This window comes from Watersipora subatra, chromosome 8, assembly GCF_963576615.1.
Source record: "Watersipora subatra chromosome 8, tzWatSuba1.1, whole genome shotgun sequence".
NCBI classification, from domain to species: Eukaryota; Metazoa; Bryozoa; class Gymnolaemata; order Cheilostomatida; family Watersiporidae; genus Watersipora; species Watersipora subatra.
In genome coordinates, this window is record NC_088715.1 from 59195819 (window position 1) to 59214892 (window position 19074).

General features: G+C 36.1%; 1 protein-coding gene across 1 annotated transcript in view; it reads left to right on the forward strand.

Annotated features, from left to right (window-relative positions):
- Nucleotides 1–424: 424 nt before the first annotated feature.
- Nucleotides 425–19074, forward strand: part of LOC137401692 (coiled-coil alpha-helical rod protein 1-like) — a 41726-nt gene continuing 23076 nt past the window's right edge. Inside the window, exons 1-7 of the mRNA XM_068088151.1 lie at nucleotides 425–448; nucleotides 6438–6546; nucleotides 7074–7241; nucleotides 8441–8591; nucleotides 11515–11682; nucleotides 13061–13197; nucleotides 15064–15216. Of these exons, the coding sequence (XP_067944252.1) occupies nucleotides 436–448; nucleotides 6438–6546; nucleotides 7074–7241; nucleotides 8441–8591; nucleotides 11515–11682; nucleotides 13061–13197; nucleotides 15064–15216 (899 nt within the window). The 5' untranslated portion in view covers nucleotides 425–435. The remainder of the gene's footprint in view (nucleotides 449–6437; nucleotides 6547–7073; nucleotides 7242–8440; nucleotides 8592–11514; nucleotides 11683–13060; nucleotides 13198–15063; nucleotides 15217–19074) is intronic.

A 19074-nucleotide genomic window follows, 5' to 3' on the forward strand; every position in this document is an offset into this window, starting at 1 on the left:
ACCTCATCACAAATAAGCAACGTTTTGACAAGCACTACAGAACCCTAGCAAAAACCTTATTCAACCTAGCCGGAAACTAATTTGGCATATAAGCGTAAACACGGTTTCGCATTTGAAATCCATCTTTGTATCCCAAGTCAATTAAAGAGAAAGCGCTGCTATTGGCAGAATTAATTATAAATATAATTAAACTTTAAGTTCTTTTATTTGTGTTATATCATGTGGTACAAAAATAAATTCTTCTCTTGATAGACTACTCAGTAGTAGTCTATACCATATAATGTAGTACATACTGCATGTACATCTACCTACGGTAATAAAAGATAGCTCTACTCAGATAGACCACGATCTAAATCTAATGGCATGAGTTACGCGTAAAAACTAAGAACGCGCTTGTAGCGTAGCCATTTTTGCGATATCTGTACGGAGGTAAATATGAATTCTGGAGGTGAGAAAAGTTCTTCCATTATAAAAGTTTTAATTTGAGTTTTTTATTTTAATTACGTTGTGTGTGAATTTTTAAATATTTAAGGTTTTATAGACGACAAATGTTTAACCAGCTTGACAATCGCTCTGCAACCAAATCGTAACCAACTTCAAATAATCATAAATACGTTTGTTGATGGGTTCACTCTGAAAGTTGTCAAATTATTAAAAATACGCAGCTCTCAAACATAAGGTTGATAATTGTAAAGATTCTAAGGTTATAAAAAGATCAAAGGGGAATTCAGGTCCAAGATATCGTGATAACTGACTGCTTGGCAAATGTTCAGAACTGCTTGACATAGACCAAGCAGTTCTGGACATATGTCAAGCACAGACGATCTTCAGCAGTGTCAACTACCAGTTCACTGAAGAAAGGCAACTTGCTTGCTACCTCAGATCAAGTCTGAGCTGTAATCTTAAATGAGCGATTGTTTCTGTTTTCTCCTCTCCATCTGAGAACATAGAATACAATCACTTCACACTGACATCTTGCATGAAACCAGCAGTGATTGACAGTAACGGCGTCTTGAAACAGCTTAGAACTCTCAACTCTCACGAGGCTTTTGGACTAGACAAATTTTCATTGAGAGTCCTCAGGGAACTGGCTGACATCTTCGCTGTGCCTCTAACCAATCTCTACCAGCTGTCTCTTGACAAGGGTTCCGTTCCTGCAGACTGGAAGAGAGCAAAAGTATGCCCCTATACAATAAGGGTGAATGACACACGTCAACCAACTATCGACTAGTCAGTTTGACATTCATCACCAGCAAGATAATGCAGCACATTATTACCAGCCGACTCATGCATTTCGACGGAGGAAATAACATCTTCCACCCAAATCAACATGGCTTTCACAAAAACCATGGGTGCGAGAAACAGCTGATTAAATTGGTGACTGACATTACCTACAATCTGGACAATGATCTGGAGACAGGTGCCTGTGTGCTAGATTTCAGCAAAGCGTTTGACAAAGTCAACCACAACAAACTGTTGTTGAAATTGGCACAATATGGGGTTAGTCACCTGGTTCTTTCTTGGGTTCAGGACTTCCTGAGCGATGGTGCACAAAGAGGGGTTGTGGAAGGAGAGAAGTCGGCTGAGGGTGCAGTAACATCTGGTGTACCTCAAGGCTCTGTGATCAGCCAAACACTTTTTTTATGTTACATCAATGATCTGCCAGACAGCCTGAGCTCGCAATGCAGGTTGTTTGCTGATAACACCATTGTATACAACACCTCCAACAATGTCTCATCTCAGTAGGCCGACTTAGACAGACTTGGAGAGTGGAAAAGGCAATGGGATATGGAATTTCATCCTGCAAATTGCCAACTCTTCACCTTCTCCCGGAGGAGAGTTCCCAGTGATGACCAAGTCCATTTGCACAACACCACTATACCCAGAGCTGAAAGCATCAAATACCTTGGTGTGACATTTAACCATAAAATTCAGTGGCAGTCTCACGTCAATGGCACTGCTACCAAAGCGAACTCCAACTTGAGTTTTATCAGGCGCAACATCCTCACAACATCAGAGAAGGTTAAAGTGACTGGCTACAAACAGCTTGTGCGTCTTTTGTTGGAGTATACCTCAGCATCCTGGGTTTCTGCATCAAACAGTACCTCTGACAAACTAATTTGTGTTGTTAAGGGAACTGATAAAAAGGCCAGTATCACCAGTTTTCTCCAGTGACTGCAGCTACCACCACTATCCGAGCGCCGATCTGAGAGACGACTTAAGATCGTTAGTCAATATCACCACTCAAACTCGGTACTGTTGGATCAATACATCAAGCGTTCTAGTTTCTGCTCATCGTGTAAACATCTGTACCAGTACTTCATACCACAGTCCAAAACGCTGCACTGTCAGCGCTTATTCTTCATTTGTATAACAAGAGCATGGAACTTACTACCGTTTAATAGCAATCTTTTAGTACCGTCTGACACTTAGTTTGCGTGTATTGTATTATAATTCAAACTTTGTTGCGGACTGGAAATGATGAAATCATTATGGATACAATATTGCCCAAGTAACAGCTTGTTCTGGTGTTGGAGACCGCACAGACGCTGGTGAATACGCAGGTGAATATAATAAGTTATAGCTGTAAGCTATGTGTTGTTGCCGAAGTGTTGTTGCTATATGTTGTGATTTATCCATTTCTATTTTTTATATTCTATATTATACAAGAAAATATTTCAAAGTGCATTATTAGTATTCATTCAATAAAAATTTACACAAAAAATTGTGCTTCTCATGCATGTCTAACTAGAACTCTTCTGATCATAATCACTATCATCCTTCTATAACAGCACTTGTACAGACAACCCTGTACTTTTGCCGCATCATTCATATGTATTCACTAAAGCTCATATCTACGAAACATAAAATCGTTTATCTTTGTATCGTAAAAAGTTTGCAATTGTTTTGTGTCTGTCTATAGCTGGATTCGCAGATGCTACATGCATTGCGAAAGGTGTCTGTTATAACTAGTTTTAGAACCCTCCTTTTGATGCACGGTCAATGAGTACTTACACACAAGCTTTATGTGATCATGACGAATATACTAGCTTTGAGATAATATGTGAATATCCGGGGCTTTCCTGTGGTTAGCCAGTAATGCAGTGGCTGGCTTTCATAAAGAGCCAGAGCTTTCGAGCAACTGGCTTTTCACAGGAAAGCTGGGAAACTATCTATTAGGTCTTGCTATATAAACGGGAATGAACCAGGTGGTTGAAAGGTTCAAGTAAGGAGAGAAAATGGGCTGATCTAGTGAGTTGCCATGCTTCCACTGACAGGATATCTGTATATGGTGGTCTGGCACAAGAGTCCATTGTATAGCAGCAAGACTGCTGGTTTTGCTTGCGTACAAGTTGGCAGTATGCAATATCGCTCTGATATTGCAGGCTGGTGGCAAAGAGGAGGTTGCTGTGCCATCGTAGCAGCTTGGTGCTGCGCAGCAACGTCTTCGTTGTCTTCCTGACACCAACTTTATCTAATCCCTTCTAATGTGCTAGCTTTATTACTCAAACTACTAACATACTAGCTTTATGCATTACTAATATGTGATTCAGCTGCTGTTTACTTAAAGTTCAGCTTACCATTGCCACTGGGTTTATGAAATACAACCACATTGAGAAACATGGCATGGTGGCTTTCGATGCTGTACCAGATTGCTTCTGAACTGCTACTGCTTTTATTGAACATGTTCAACGGCATCTGCTTTTTGTGCAGATTTTTATCGGCTCTGGTTGCTTTTGTATTACACCATTGGATATCTTCATCTTAACTGATACCTACAGACTGCAAACAAAAGTTGACTAGACCTCCATCAAAGCTTACTCACTGTTTAAATTTTGGCACAGAAAAGTGAGAAGACTTATTGGCGAACCGCTTGCTACTACATCTGACATGATTAAAGTGAACTACATACACATTTGGGCTATATACATATACAGCATGACATGCAGAGTATATGTATACACGGTGAATGACTCATTAAAGGCAGAACAAATAAGGGCCCAGACTCCAGCTAGATACAGTCAAGAAACTTCTGGATGAGCTGGCTGCCTCTTGCACAAGACTTCATTCATATAAGTTCAATATTTTAACAATGTCAAGCAAAAACTAAATGAATATATAACCACATTCTACCTCTGATAGTTGATTTGTACAAGCGAGCTCATTTTCCAAATCGCACTGACCTCCTAATTGTTGGCAAACTTATCCAATGATATAACAACGTGAAGCGTAAACGCAAGCTCATGGCAAAACTTCTAGATATCATGGTTAAACAGTATTTTAATATACTGAGAAATTTTGAAGCTCTCAATCCGATTATCAGGTATCTTGGAGAGCTTTATCTATGTGCTTCAAGAGTCCATGCAACTTACTCCAAGAATCCTACCATGAAATCACAGCAAACTAGTGGTAAACAAAAGCCATCAACATCTTTTTAGATTCTTATGCTAAAAGAGCTGTTCTTGGTGTGATAAAACACCACATTCTAGAAATAAATGCTCGGCCAGGGATGCCACATGCAAATTTTGTGACATTTTGAGACATGAGGCCAATTTGAAACAGGCTGTATAAGGAAATGAAAAACCAAAACCACAGTGATGCCAAAAGCCAGCATGCCATCAGCGCTAATTGCTCCGACAATTGTGAGCATGAACTGGATCTGGATTCTGTGTACGTTGGAACTCTACAGAGAAAGAGCCGACCACTGGAGGTGTTTGCTTCTGTGGAATTTTTCTTTCAGTTATCTGGCTTGGTAACAGCAGTGCCCAAAGTACAAAAGGGTAGCAGCTACTGGTTTATAAAAGAGTACGCCAGAAAACTATGGTTTCTTGCATGTTGCTTTATGTCCTGCCTGTCCTGTCTCTGTAAAAGGCACTTTACGCACTGCAAGATTACACTTCAAGGTGACTCAAATAAAGATCTGGAAAACTTCAGATTCGTTGATTTCATGGTTACATGACATTCAAGATAAAGCTTGATTCTGTCATGAGCTCCAATTGTGAACTTCGTCTATAAAAAAATTTTGTTAGAAATTTCAACTCGTGGATTATTTTTCATCTTGTATGCTACGAAAAATTACTGTTGAGCCAAACAATTTCAACGCTGTTCACATAACGAATAAATCTGAAGTTGGCTATTTTAAACTCCAGAAGAAAAAGCGAAGACATGTACCTCAGGAAAATAAAACTGGAGACAGAGCTGAGATAAAGCTGAAAGACCTTGAACTAATTTTTCTTACATCGTACAACTGTTTTGATGAAAAACTTGTATTATCTGATGTTAAGTGTTCCTAAATCTCTCTGCGGATGTTAAACCAGTACAACTTAATCCAAGAGCATTGCCACAGGGCATTTTACTTCAGCTAAAAAAACTAGCTTAAAGGGAGTCGGAAGGAAGCATCAGACCTTGTCTTGAAACCACAGAATAGGTTCACAACCTCGTCATTAATGTCAAGAAAAGCCGAACCCTCCGATTATGTTAAAATCCGAAAATTCTCAATGTTTTCAATTTTTAGATTGTTAAAGGTTAATGGAAGCTTTTTGCAAATACTACATTGTTGCACTCTTTCTTCATGTTGACTATTAGAGCATTTCTAGAATTACAGCAACAAAAATTGTTTAGTACTGGATTACTACCAACAACCCCTATTTTTAGGGTTTGTTAGTAACACTACGATTTATACAGAAAACTCTAATAAAGATACATATAGACTTGCAAAACAATTGTATACACAACTAGTGTCATTGTATCATTTTTGCTATTATATTCATAAAATACAGTAGGAGTTTAAAGTCTGCAAGATAAGCTAAGAAAACTGCAGATTAAGGTGACATTTTGTGAAAGTTGACTTTTAGATTTTTGTCTAAAAATGGATTTTTATCATTGAAAATAGATACACGCATATGACTTGTAATAAGCTAGTATCAATGTATGGGGTGTGATCATATCTATACAGATTGTTATCATCAACCATTAAAAATAAAATGTTAAGACTTCAGCCTACCTAATCACTTGAAAGCATAATTTTACAGCTGTTTGGTTTGCATATTTGAAATCTGGGAACAATGATCATTAATTTAAAATACAATTTAAGGTTATTGGCTAAACTCACAATGAGTAACAATGTTGCAAATTTCAATTTTAGTTTTCTAAGAAAGTGGTCCAGTTTGTTTCAAGCGCCACTATAGCTTCTTAAAAGAAAATGTTTTAGGAGAATATCTGTCTGTGAATAGGCAGTTATTGTTGGGACTTACGTATATGCTTTTTAGCTCCGTATTATAATTGGTTAGCTATGTTGATTGTGATTTTAGTTGTTACATTTGCCTTGTTTTAGCTAACGGGCAATAAGAATTTTTAAAAATATCTGTATACTCCAACCAATCCCGTGCTTTTCAATTTTCATGGCATACAAATAATTCTCTCAACTCACTCTGTAGATAGTCATCAACAATCTGGCTCAGTGCTGCTGCCTCCTGCAGCTTTTGCTTCTGAAGACACAGATGGTCAACTTCTCTCACCTTCCAAGTTTGTTTCAGCTGAACCTAGGTGAATCCTCCTATATCGTTATCAATAGGCAAATTTGATGGGCTGTGCCTTACACTCTCAAGAGGCTTTTGAGAGTGTAAAGTCCTAAATGCATCATTGTATAGGCGTCTCAGAATTACTGAAATGCTTTTTTGCAAGCTATATTTTACTCTTAAGTTCTCAATAAAAACTTTTCATTGTTTTCTTAGAAAAAGCTCATTCTCTTGCAAGCTTTTTGCCTCTCTTCTTTCTTAATCTTTCCTCATGTTCTTTTGCTACTTCGTATTCTAGACCTTCTTTTCTTCCTTTGCCTCTCTTTCTAAATCTCTTTTTTATCCCTATTTTAGCTATCTAAGGCTATCTAGGCTATCTAAGCTTTTTTCTTAGTCATTCTTCCTTGCCTTCTCTGACAGAAGAAAGTGTAGCTGTTTATATACATCTCCTGACTTGACTACGCTGTCTTTTTCTCAGCTTAGTTAATAGTAAAATTAGATTTTTTACTATGTTCTATTCTGCCATATTATGGTTTGTATTTTGTGTATTTGTAGGAGAAATGTCCAAATTGTCACACCTTCGACCAGTTCTGAGGAAATCTCACCTCGTGTTTCTCCTAAAAAAACAGGGCGTGTTTCTCACAGATCTACTGGAAATATTTGCTCCGGGCCTGTTGAGATACAAGAAATTGAGCGGCTGCGGAAAGACAATTATCGCCTTATGTATGTACCGATTGCTTTAACTTGCACGCTCGTAGCTTTTGAGAGCTGTAATAGATGGGACTTTTATACTCACAGCCTGAGTTTCGCGGACGCAACTCTACCTAATGATGCATATTGCGACTTCATCTAACTCACCATTTTTTTCCTTTACAGTTTATTGCGATCCAAGTGTAATCTATTTAAAAAACCCTTTCATGAAGTTGAAAGTTCCACTTGATGTTACAGCTCACTGGCTAACTAGGGCAGCCTCTCTAGGTGTAGAATTATTGTTTGGTGTCGGTAGCCTGAGGATAGCTGTTGCAGGCTCATATTGCTGCTGCCTTATTTTGAAGGTCATACTTCTGCAGTGTGTAGATCCACAACATCTCAATATTTTCGTTAGTTTTTTGGTTTTAACTTTAAATTGTTGTGTCTGTTGAACATAACATACATGTAGGTCTGGTGGAAGATTGCACTGCTCTGTCTGTTGCAATGCTCCGTGAGTCGCTAGTCTCCTTGTTTTTCTTCGCACCACGATTACTTGTTTATAGATATAGTCCTGCGCCATATTTTCTGCAAAATTTATGTGTTGTTGTTTCAAATTACTTGAAAAAATAAGAAGTTTTTTGTAAGAATATTATCAAATGATCAGTTGAATAATTCAAAAGCAGCCATGATGCAGTCATCTAACACATTTACTAATCTAGGAGCTGTAAAAGATCACTTGTTAATACTTTCTGAGAAGGTTCTAATTTCTTCTGTTCTTGATTTGCGTCTTAGTATTTCTTTAAAAAAATTTTTGTGTTCTCTGCTTCGGGCAAAAAACAATGAATTTAAATTTATAAAGTTAATACTGAAAACATGCAAACCTAAAAACATTAGTACAGAAAAACGCAAAACAAGTAAAATGTTCAGCATAGAAAGAAAGTTTCTACAGCACTTTTTAGCAAAATCTGAAAATTTAATTTTTGAAACAGAATCCTCTGTTCCTTATGTTAATTTCAGAAATTTTTGAATGTAAAAAATAGGTTATTAATGGTCATTAACAGGTCCGTTGATCTTAGAGAAAAAGACAGCCTTATTCAGATAAATGTGTAAAACTGAAAATGTTAGCCTTGGTTGATATTGAAGCGGTTGCATGTGGGCTCTTACTAGTAGCGGAACATCGATATTTGAGGTAAAAGCTTTGTTTTTCTTTAACAAACATTTTATTCTATTAGGGAGGAAAACCTAAAGAAGACATTTGAATCTTGTGCTAAAGCTGCTGCTTTATGTCCCAAGCCTCTTCAGGTGATCGACACCAACACTCAAAAGCATGTTGATAGTCTTATCAGCAAGCAGGCTGACGAGATCAATGACCTTAGAAACCAGGTAATGCATATTATTTTGTTCACAACTCACCAAATATGTTTTACATACTGCAGAAGTTTTCAGCTTCTGTCTATCAACATTACAAATACTTAATGATAATTTCTTACTAATGATCATTTCGCAATGTTCACATAATTGCTGGTATTTTCATGATTATCCAGTTTATAACTCAATGTAGATCATAGCTTTTGCTAACTCTATTGCAAGTTAGAGAACTATTGCTTACTAGCAGAATGCCCGGTGTTGCAGGGGTATTAAGAAACAACTTTTAAGCAGTGATAACACTGCCACACTTATAAACTCATTTTATAAACAGTGCCATATGCCTGGCACATTGCCAATGGCTAATTTAAGTAAGCTTTTATTAATACATAGAATGACGTTGGGCCGTGATGGAGAGCGGTAGCGTATTCTCACCCAAAAGCGACATATATCAATCAAAGAATCCATCAATCTCGCGTAACTAAATTGGTAAGGAATTTGTCTGGCTTAGGGAAGGTTCCAAGATCAAATCATCCACGATATCTTCATTCCGAGATTTTAATGGCTCTAACCGGGCATACCAAACTACACAAGTACACACAGACAAACTGAGATTTATATATATAGTTGGAGCACCAGTGACCGAAACAAACATTTATGCAAATACTCATATATTTACAATTTTATACAATTTGCTGTCACCAGGTCGATAGGATGAACTGCGTCAATCTGTTGTTGGAATATAACTAATTTTATTTACATATAGCGTCTTGGAAAAATATTAAGTAACCTGATTAAATCACTTCTGAAATGGGATTAATTTTTATAAATTTTAATGTACATGTATATGTACATATACATATACTAAGCATATACAGGTGAGTCCAGAATTTGTAATGGTTTTACCATCTCTGAAAACCTTAGCAACAGAAAAAGGAAATAAGCACATTTAGATTAATACATAGAGTTTAAATTTGTCAAGTTGTAGCTAGTATTTCACCTGTAATTAATTTAGATTCAACAAGGCCACAGGTAATGACAGCAAGGTCGTCTAACCTTAAATTGCTCACTGCAACTGTGTATGTCTCCAGTTGTCGAGGTTCCCTCTCTACTGGACTCTGGTGTGTTCAGCTAAAATCTAAAAATTTGTTTGTGCAACAATGCTTTTAAAGACACGGACAACCTCTGCTTGCCGTAAGCTAAGAAGGCATTGTACCTGATCTGCAAGAGTTGCTCACACATGTGACACAAACTGAAGGTTTATGTCACATATGTGACATGTGTCACATATGTGAGATGTGTCACATATGTGACACATCTCACATATGGGACATGTGTCACATATGTGAGATGTGTCACATGCTCACACGTGTCACACTTGTGACATGTGTCCCATGCTCACATGTGTCACACATGTGAGCATGTGACATGTGTCACATGTCAGCCTCTGCTTTCAGTGAGCTAAGCAGACGTCATTCTTGATATTTGAAGGATTGCTCAAACAATCAATTTTAAACTGTTTGGTAATAAAATTTAAAAAAAATGAAGATTGCTGCACACTTGTTCACACACAATTTAAGATCAATTTTGCTTGAAATAATCCTCACAATTAATCCTCAGTTGGATACTTGGATTGCATTCAACTTCATCGAGCAGAGGAGACAACCAAGTGGTAAATTTATTGAATATCTGTTATGGAAAATTTGAAAATGTGTTGTTTTAGATCATCATCGGAGTAATTTATGTGTCATTTGAGTTTGCTATTATGAATTTTATGCTGAACTAGATGAATGCCCGGCGTTGCCCAGGTAATAAAAGTCTTTGCACTTTGCACAGAAAATTTATTATTATTTAATATATAACAACAGTTATTCTAACCTTCAAGCTTCATACCATGAGAAAAGTGTTTTGTGCAGGTCAAATAAATTAAGAAACAAAATAAAACAACTATAAAAATGTTTAAATGTAAATGTGAAGTAATTAGCGAGTAATAGCTAAATTAAGTCTGTTTTGCTATCATTACAATAAAAGATGATTTGGTAAATATATAATTAATACAAGCTGAGATAAAAAAATAAAAATCCTGAACATGTTGAATTAATAATAACAATTTGTACATAGTATTGTACGTGTATAAAAACGGTTACTGTTCCAGCAGAAGCTATCCGTCAAAACTTTGAATACAACAATACTGGTTCCTCTCGATACTGGCACAAATGTAAAAATGATAAATCGGACTGTCTTTGTCTGACCGAACAGAGAGAATGTAGAGACAATTCCTACTTGAGATAATACAATCATCCGCGTGACAAGCCTTTTCCGCGATTTAGCAATTGAACCTTGCGAAACACCAGAAAAAGAATTTCATGGAAACACAAAAGAGCATTTTGTTCTATAAAGTTGATAGAATTTCAATTAATACGTCATTTAGCGCGTGCAATCGAGAAAAGGGTGTATACATTACATTGTAAGAGTTATGAATCGTAAGAGTCTTTGTAGATTCTGTGGTCTACTAATTGGATTACTAACCTTTGGTTGTGTTCTTCGTGAGCTCAAATACAGCAGGATGCGAGGTTTTAATTCCAAAATTTTAATAGCTTTAACCGGACATACCGAAGCACACATACATACATACGACCAGCTTTGAGATTTATATATATATATAAATCAATAGCATCTCTTGTCGTGATATTCAGCAAGCTTTAATATGGCCTAAAGTCCTTGGCCATGCCGTTATTCGGTGTTAAGAATAGTCCAAAAACAGTGTATAAAGGAAATCAGTTTTGTTCCATCATTCTACTTTCAATAAATTCACTCCAAACTCCCAAGTTCTCCATATTTTGCGCAAGTATATAATCCAACTTTTACATAGCTCTGTCGTATGTTTGCTAGTCAATAAATATTGTACGTAATGTCATGATATATTTGTATAACATTCCAGATTATGCGAATACAGAGCGAGTGTAATAAGACTTTAGCGGAAGCGCAACAGGAAAATGCTGATCAAGCTGACAAGCACGAACGTGATCTCTCCATTCTCAGAGCTCAGCATGAACTGCAAAGAAAAGAAATCCACAGAGAATTTTCTCTCAAGGAGAGCGACTTCGAGGTCGGTATATAGACATCACGAAGAAGGCTTAATGGTTTTCAGGGCATTTTCTGAACAATTTCGCTGGTCTTTTGTACTGGCTGCATTTACCTTTGGCTATTTAATCTTACATACATGCCATTGAGAGATATTACTATGGGAAAGGTGGGTCAAGGTTCTATTTGTACTTTGCTCGTGATTAAGTTAAATTTGTATCTCCGGCCTCAGTCATTTTTAAAAAAGGTTGTTTAACGTTCACTAGCCTTTTCTTTTAGGATGAAAAAACCACATTTTCATCTCCTCTGACGATTCAATTTATTCACCTTTGCTTTAAATACTGTTCTATATTGCTCTAACATTGTTGTTTCATAGCTATTTTTTCTCGTGCTCTTGGGAGTTGACGGGCTTTACGTTGGAATGGGTTTCGCTCTGTTTACTACCAGTAGTAAAATACAACACTCCAGATGACCATGCCAATGGGAAAATACAATAGTGCAGGTGGGCTGGCAAAATGTTGCCGTTGGCTCTGCTTTGGACACACTGCTTTTAGCAACTGAGTGCTCACTGCGGCAGTTGCACTTTGATTGCTGGCTCAGTAAGGTATTTAGAACAAATGACTGTATGAAGATTTATAACATTGCAAAGTCAATCTGTAAATAAAACTTATATTACTGACACAGTTTTGAGTAGCCAATAGGTATGCGCATGTAGTTATCTGTTTCTTTATTTTTGTAAGCTACATGTACACTCATACATAATGCGTATTATTATGATTTGTAATGTCTATTTTTGCGATTAGGATCATTTTCAAAGGTTTTATTTTATATTTTGCATGTTTGTTTAGGTAATTGTTTATTAGTCACAAAGTTAGTCCATAACTTGAATGTATTTACTCGATATTTTTAGTCTTGATGATTAGTTAAGAAGTTTAACGTTTAATAGTGTACAACAGTTATGGTTTCGTTAAACTAAACAATTCAGTGATGATTATTGCCAAAAGGAGTGAGTGCCCTATACTGCCTGTTCACTGAATATGCCTCTAGTTCATTTTTCATGTGATAACTCGTTTAAATTGATAACATCAGTTTGGTTGCAATGCTTTTTTAGTATCTTGTCTCATGTATTCATCACGTATGTTTAGAAAATTAACCCAGCACAAAAGATAATTTCTAACAGACAGTGTTCAAATTTTCTCAAAACATTGCGTCTGTGTAATTGATATTAGAGAAGTTGAAAAATTAAAAATAACGCTTGAATCGTTACTAAAATGTCTGTCCCAAGCCTCAGTTGGAGGTCTGAAAAAAGATTGCATTTCATGTGACTCGAACTTGTAAATATCACCAGTATATGTCTTGGTCGCAATACTAGCCTGTTTTGTCAAAATATTACTTAATTCTAGGAGAAAAGAACAAACTTGGAGAGACAGCAGGATGTGTTGCAGCGGTCACTATTGGCAGCGCAGGCAGAGGCTGGTAAATGCCGAGAAGAGTTGGAGACTCTCTCCCAAGACACTGCATCTCTTAACTCGCAGCTTATGTATGTTAGATCGCTCCTCGTATGTGTCACACCGATGATATGTCACTACAGCACTGACAAATCAAATCAACGATCTGTCATAGCTTGACATTCCTCAATTTAGAATTAGTAAAATTGATTTGTGACTAGCATTAAGCCCGCGACGCCTGAGATATCTTTTATTTTCAATCTGATAGCCAGCAGGTGGTTGTTTGTGAGGCTGGTTCTCAGGGCCAGATAGAGTGTTGATACAAAATATTTTTGTCTACCTTGTGGAGGGCACGGAGTATATCTGGTAAGTTTGAATGAAATTGGCCCATGAGAAAGAACACACGCAATGAGAAAGTGGGAATTATTAAGATAGATTATTTAAAGATATTTTCACACAGGTCGATGTTTCAATTGCTATGGGCGTCTGCGCAGAATTATGACATTGTTTGCTTGGGGATCTTTTACATCCCTGACTTCTTCTAGGCTAATTTTCTTAATGATGAGCCCGCGTCATTAGAAAATTGTATTATAAAGTACATATATATTAAATATTCTTTGATTTATTGTTATTAATTTGACAAAAATATACAATAGTCTTTGCTGATTTAGGGCACTAATTCTGATCAGGTGTTATCATTGGCCAATAAATTATTAAATATTATTGAGGATTATATTATGTGTGCGAAACATGTGTTATTTATCAGGAAGTGTGCAAAATTTATCATTCGGTGCAGAAGGCAAGGAATTGATGTTAGCTTTAGTGCCAACATTCAGCATTGTTGCCGTGTTGAGATTTTAGATTGTGTGCAAATAACTTCCAATTATGTGCACTGCTTTAATAAATATTTTTTCTGGCTAATAAAGTTATATAGCAATTATTTAATATAATTAAACAGAATGTTTGATTTGCCAGTATACAGCCATTAGAGTCATTCAATAAAATGGTAATTTTATAAAAAGTGTCATTAAAAACATTAGCATTGTAATTGTAACATAACCACTATACTTATCTGTGGTGCTAAAAATGACAGTTATCAATGCCATGGAAGGGCATGCACGCCGCATGCATCAAACATGGAAAGGCTTGCACGCCGCAGCTCTGCTAGGTGTGTAATATTATATTATGACCTTTATGAGACCTTAACAGTATGAATAGTCAGCATTTGTGTCAGCGTGTGTGTTTCAGCGTATTGTTTGTCTTGTTTAATCATGAAAATTACATTTTATTTCAATTGGAGCTGACAGGTATGCAAAAGCTATAGTGTCATCAGAAATTAGGAGACCGCCTCACAATTTAAGAGATATTTGCTGGTAGTGATGATTTGCTGCTTTAATTTTCATAGAAGCCACCACAAACTATATGCGATTAGAGACAGAATGTTTCAACGATTAATATTGAGTAAGTTTCCAATAAGCAGCAAATACTTTTTTTCGATAAAAATGCGTAAACAACTGACCTTAAGAAAAAGCAAAAAACAACCTAATTATTTGTTAATTGTACTCTCAACGAATTAGATTTGTGAGACTATTGTAACATAATTTGAACAACTCTCTCAGTCGTTGATTGCCCAAAAAAGAGTCATTGAAGTGTGTAAAGTGGCTGGATCATCATAAATACTTGGTAATACATGATGAAACAGCTTCATCACCTCTGCTAAAAAATGAAACAGAAAGGATGTCGCTTTATTCTGCTAAAACAAGGTGATATTTTTACAACTAAGGATGTGCAATATGCGGTTATTAAGCGGATTAGCATCGTTCCAGCAAGGGTGGCAAGATGAACAAAGGCGTGAATTATTGGGTGGTTTCACTATTTCTATTAGCACTGTAATGTAGTCACTGAAGGCCTCACTTTATTCTAATACTGATATGGTGATCACCGACATATACTTCCAGGTCAGTTCAGGGCATGTGTGAGGAAAAGGAAATAGTCATTCAGCAACTACGCACCCAGCTGAGAACATACCAGGAACTGGATGGTGAAAAGGAGAGATGGCCTGAAGAGAAAAGGCAACTCGAGAGGAAGCTGTCCTCAATCACAGCTGATTGGTTAGTTATTTGATAACTTTAATGCTGTATTTCTTAGCTTGAAAACTCGATTGCACTTCTTTTTTAAATTCCATATTGTTCATGTATATTAGCTGAGTTTCTGAGAGACGATTTTAAGGTAGAATTCTAGGGTCAAATTATACATGAGTAGTTTTTGTAGGCATGTTGCTGCCGAGTCGGATAGAATGTGAATATAGAAAGAAAACTCCGCTGTTATAGATGCATTATACGTATCATGGTATAAAGCTTTAACAAGCACTCATAGTGATGGTACTTCATCGTATAAATGTTAAAGTTACTCCGCAGAATTATCAGTATAAAATAGCAGTAGAAATATATTATATATTACCAGTAATCAAGGTTACGACGGCATTTTCAAACATAACATAGCAGCCGGGATTGTTGGGCGGTTCTGCCACTAGCCGGTTTTAAATTTAATAAGTAATATATTTGGCAAAGCGGTAAGCGAAATTTTACTTTTTCAAACATAACATAGCAGCCGGGATTGTTGGGCGGTTCTGCCACTAGCCGGTTTTAAATTTAATAAGTAATATATTTGGCAAAGCGGTAAGCGAAATTTTACACTGTGAATTCCAAATATGGTCATAGACCTTGCTCTAAAAATAATTGCTTTTTGTTTATTCACCAACCACGGAGTCGCAAACGCGTGATTGAGAACATGCAACGCTTAACACGCGTTTTATTGTACCGTCATTGCACAAATAATGGCGTAAGCGGGGCATCCTAAACTTTGTTTAAAACATGCCAAAGAACTATATTTATTGTATCAAGTGCAGTAACTTTAACGTTTGAAAGTTATGTTTTTATTCCGGGTAGAAACAATTGGTTCAGATTCAATATTAGTGCAGAATATTCTGGAGTAACAAGGTCGACTTATGCATGAGTGTTACCTATAATAATACAATTTTTGTCTTGAAACACCTATCGACGTATACATGAGTATATACGGTAAACTTTTATGGTTAATGATCCTAATAACCATATTCCCATGATATTATTTATGTAAATTGTTTTCCATCTTGCATGCAAGCAATGTCGTGCCTGAGAATGCATATTTGTCGTGGTTATAGGTAGACACCTTCCAAAAATATCCCTTTATGAGGCAGGTTTTCAGTTCACACCCCATTGTCTCTGGAATTTTAAAACTGAGACAGAATGTATCAAATATTTGATTTATGTCTATTTCCAGGGTTGTCCTTTGGCAAGTTCCCCATCAAGCGATGTTTGTTTCTTGATCTTTGTCCAAGTTATTTTTATTTATAGGTAAATGTAATTTTTATGAATCATAACAAGTACGATCAGTTGTTTGTCAGCCTTGATTGACCTTCAATATTGATAATTGATTGATTCTGATTGATATTGATAATGAACGATTGATTTTTTAAACTTTGCCAAATCAGCACGCTTTTGCCTTCTTAAAACTTCATTGGTTGTAATTTTCATTCGTATGTTTGGTTATGTTATGTGCAGAAAGCCAGCAATATTTTTGAAGGTGTCCATTTGAGTATTAAAAATTGTACCGCTATCCCTTAGCTTGATTAAAATAATTTAAAAGTTGACTTGCAACAAAGTTTACATTACAGTTATTTGGTATCAAAAGGTTCAACATGTCTTACTCCGCTGCATTGTAGGATTCCAACGTACAGCGTTTTCGTGATGGCTGCGATTAACTGCTTGTTTTTGAGCTTTTAAGAGCTTGTAATCACATTTCCACATATTTTGAACCTACAACACAGCAGAGTAAGACATGGTGAACCTTTTGATACTAAATAACTGTAATGTGAATTTTGTTGCAAGTCAATCTTTAACCATCAATCGATCACCCATATTGAGAATTACCTAAAATTAGCGTCTACTTTTTACGTCTAAAGAAAAGACAACTTCTGTAATATGTGAAATTATCTTTTTATGTTTTCTTCTAACTAGACTCTGCCATATTTTTGTAACTAAAATATATTTCAAACTGTGTATAATTTACGGATTATCTATATTTATATGTCATTTACATTTCTCACTTCTCACGCCTGTCGAGAGAACATCGGTAAATCATCTCATTTGTTACTTTCTTATTTACTTTCAAATAGGAACTAAGTCTATTTTGAGCCATATAGAAGTTTGAAACATAAGCCAAGAGTTTTAAACCAGATCTGCCTGTGTAAAACTATGAGTGTTTAGCAGCGAGTAATATTAAATAGTTACATTTGCTATTTACTACGCCATTAAAGTATTACAACACAATTGGGAAAGTATTGACTTTATAGACCTTGTTTGCCACATCTCTATATAATTGAAGAAAAATTACTTTGAATATTTGAAAATTGTTCATTCAAATTTTGTAATTAATGGAACCATCACATCAAACTATTGGTTGATAGATTACAAAGAGATTGCTAATGATCATAGCTATTTCTATACGCTTACTATCAAATAGGAAATGATCAAAGGTAGAACACCCAATTTTAACTTCATAACTGCCCAAGGTTTGTAAAATTTAAAAAATTTTACGGGATAATTAGTTGAGAGAGCTGCATATGTCATAAATAATCATTGGGCAATCGGTTTTTTGCGTTGAACTGATTTTGATATCTCAGGCTATCCTCCCCTTACTGAATATCTCCGTTTATGCCCAGTGTGAAAATATCACCTTAATTCTCAGTTGTCAAAATTCTAAATCGATTCTACAAGTGCCGAATGGGCTATTGAATAAATGAAAGAACAGGGTTAAACTTGTATGTGGTATTTTGTTATTGCTTTTTTTACACATCTGCAATAGCATAAGAAGGCCGAGGGGAAAAACTGAAAGTTGTAGTTATCAAAATTTTTATATCTACACCAACGAACTAATCTTTGTTTGTCTGAAGCCATAGGTAGTGGTTGAAAAAAGTTTTTCATTCTGTGGGATTCGAACTCACGACTTTAGCATGACGGACTGGTACTCTAACAATTGCACCACTGAACTGTTCATTAGTGTCTTAGAATACTTGTACATATAGTTATTACACCTGATGATTTCTCACAGAGCATAAGGCTGCCAGGTTGCTACTGTAAATAATTTACCGACCAACATTGATATTTTAGCGGGTAATTACGAAAAACAATTTTCAAACTGAAACATTTTAAAAATTCTATAGGCTAGAACGATATCTAAAAATAACTTTCACCTTTTATTTGGACCTAAAAAAAACTGTGGCTTGAACGCTTGCCAGCTCTGACATGTACAAAAATAATACCGTGGGAATATGGATATTAGTGTCATTAATTAAAAAGGCTTAGTTTTTACTAGCAGAGCGAAATATGTTTAGAGTTACAGGAATTCAATAGGCTAATGAGATTATGTAACTTCTTGTCTGAAAACGACCAACATATTTGGCATTCTTAATATTTAAACAGACAAGTAGTGAAGCAACCGCCATGGATTAAAATGAACACAAAAAAATTTGAAAGTATTTAGGTTGCGGTTTATTCACGTGAATGAAACAAGCAGCCATTTTGGTTGAAGGGAGGAACAAAAGAGAAAGCTTCCTTGTGGAAAGTCAAGAGGAGTATCTGCAGTGTGCCTGGATTTTTCCCAGGGTTGTTTACGAAACAAGCATTGTACTTGGGTGTCGCTCAGGTGACGCAAAAAACAGTAGACGCTCCTATAACGCGCACTTCCTACAACGCAAATTCCAGATAACGTAGAAAATTTATGCAAGGTTTGTGCTTCGTACTTTGTAAACAATTCCATGTCACATGTTGTCAAGTAGGAGCAACTTCTCAAATTCGATTTGAATGGTAATATATCTCTCCGCCCTTGTGAAAAAAATCGATGTACGTATAGCGTTATATCTATTATAT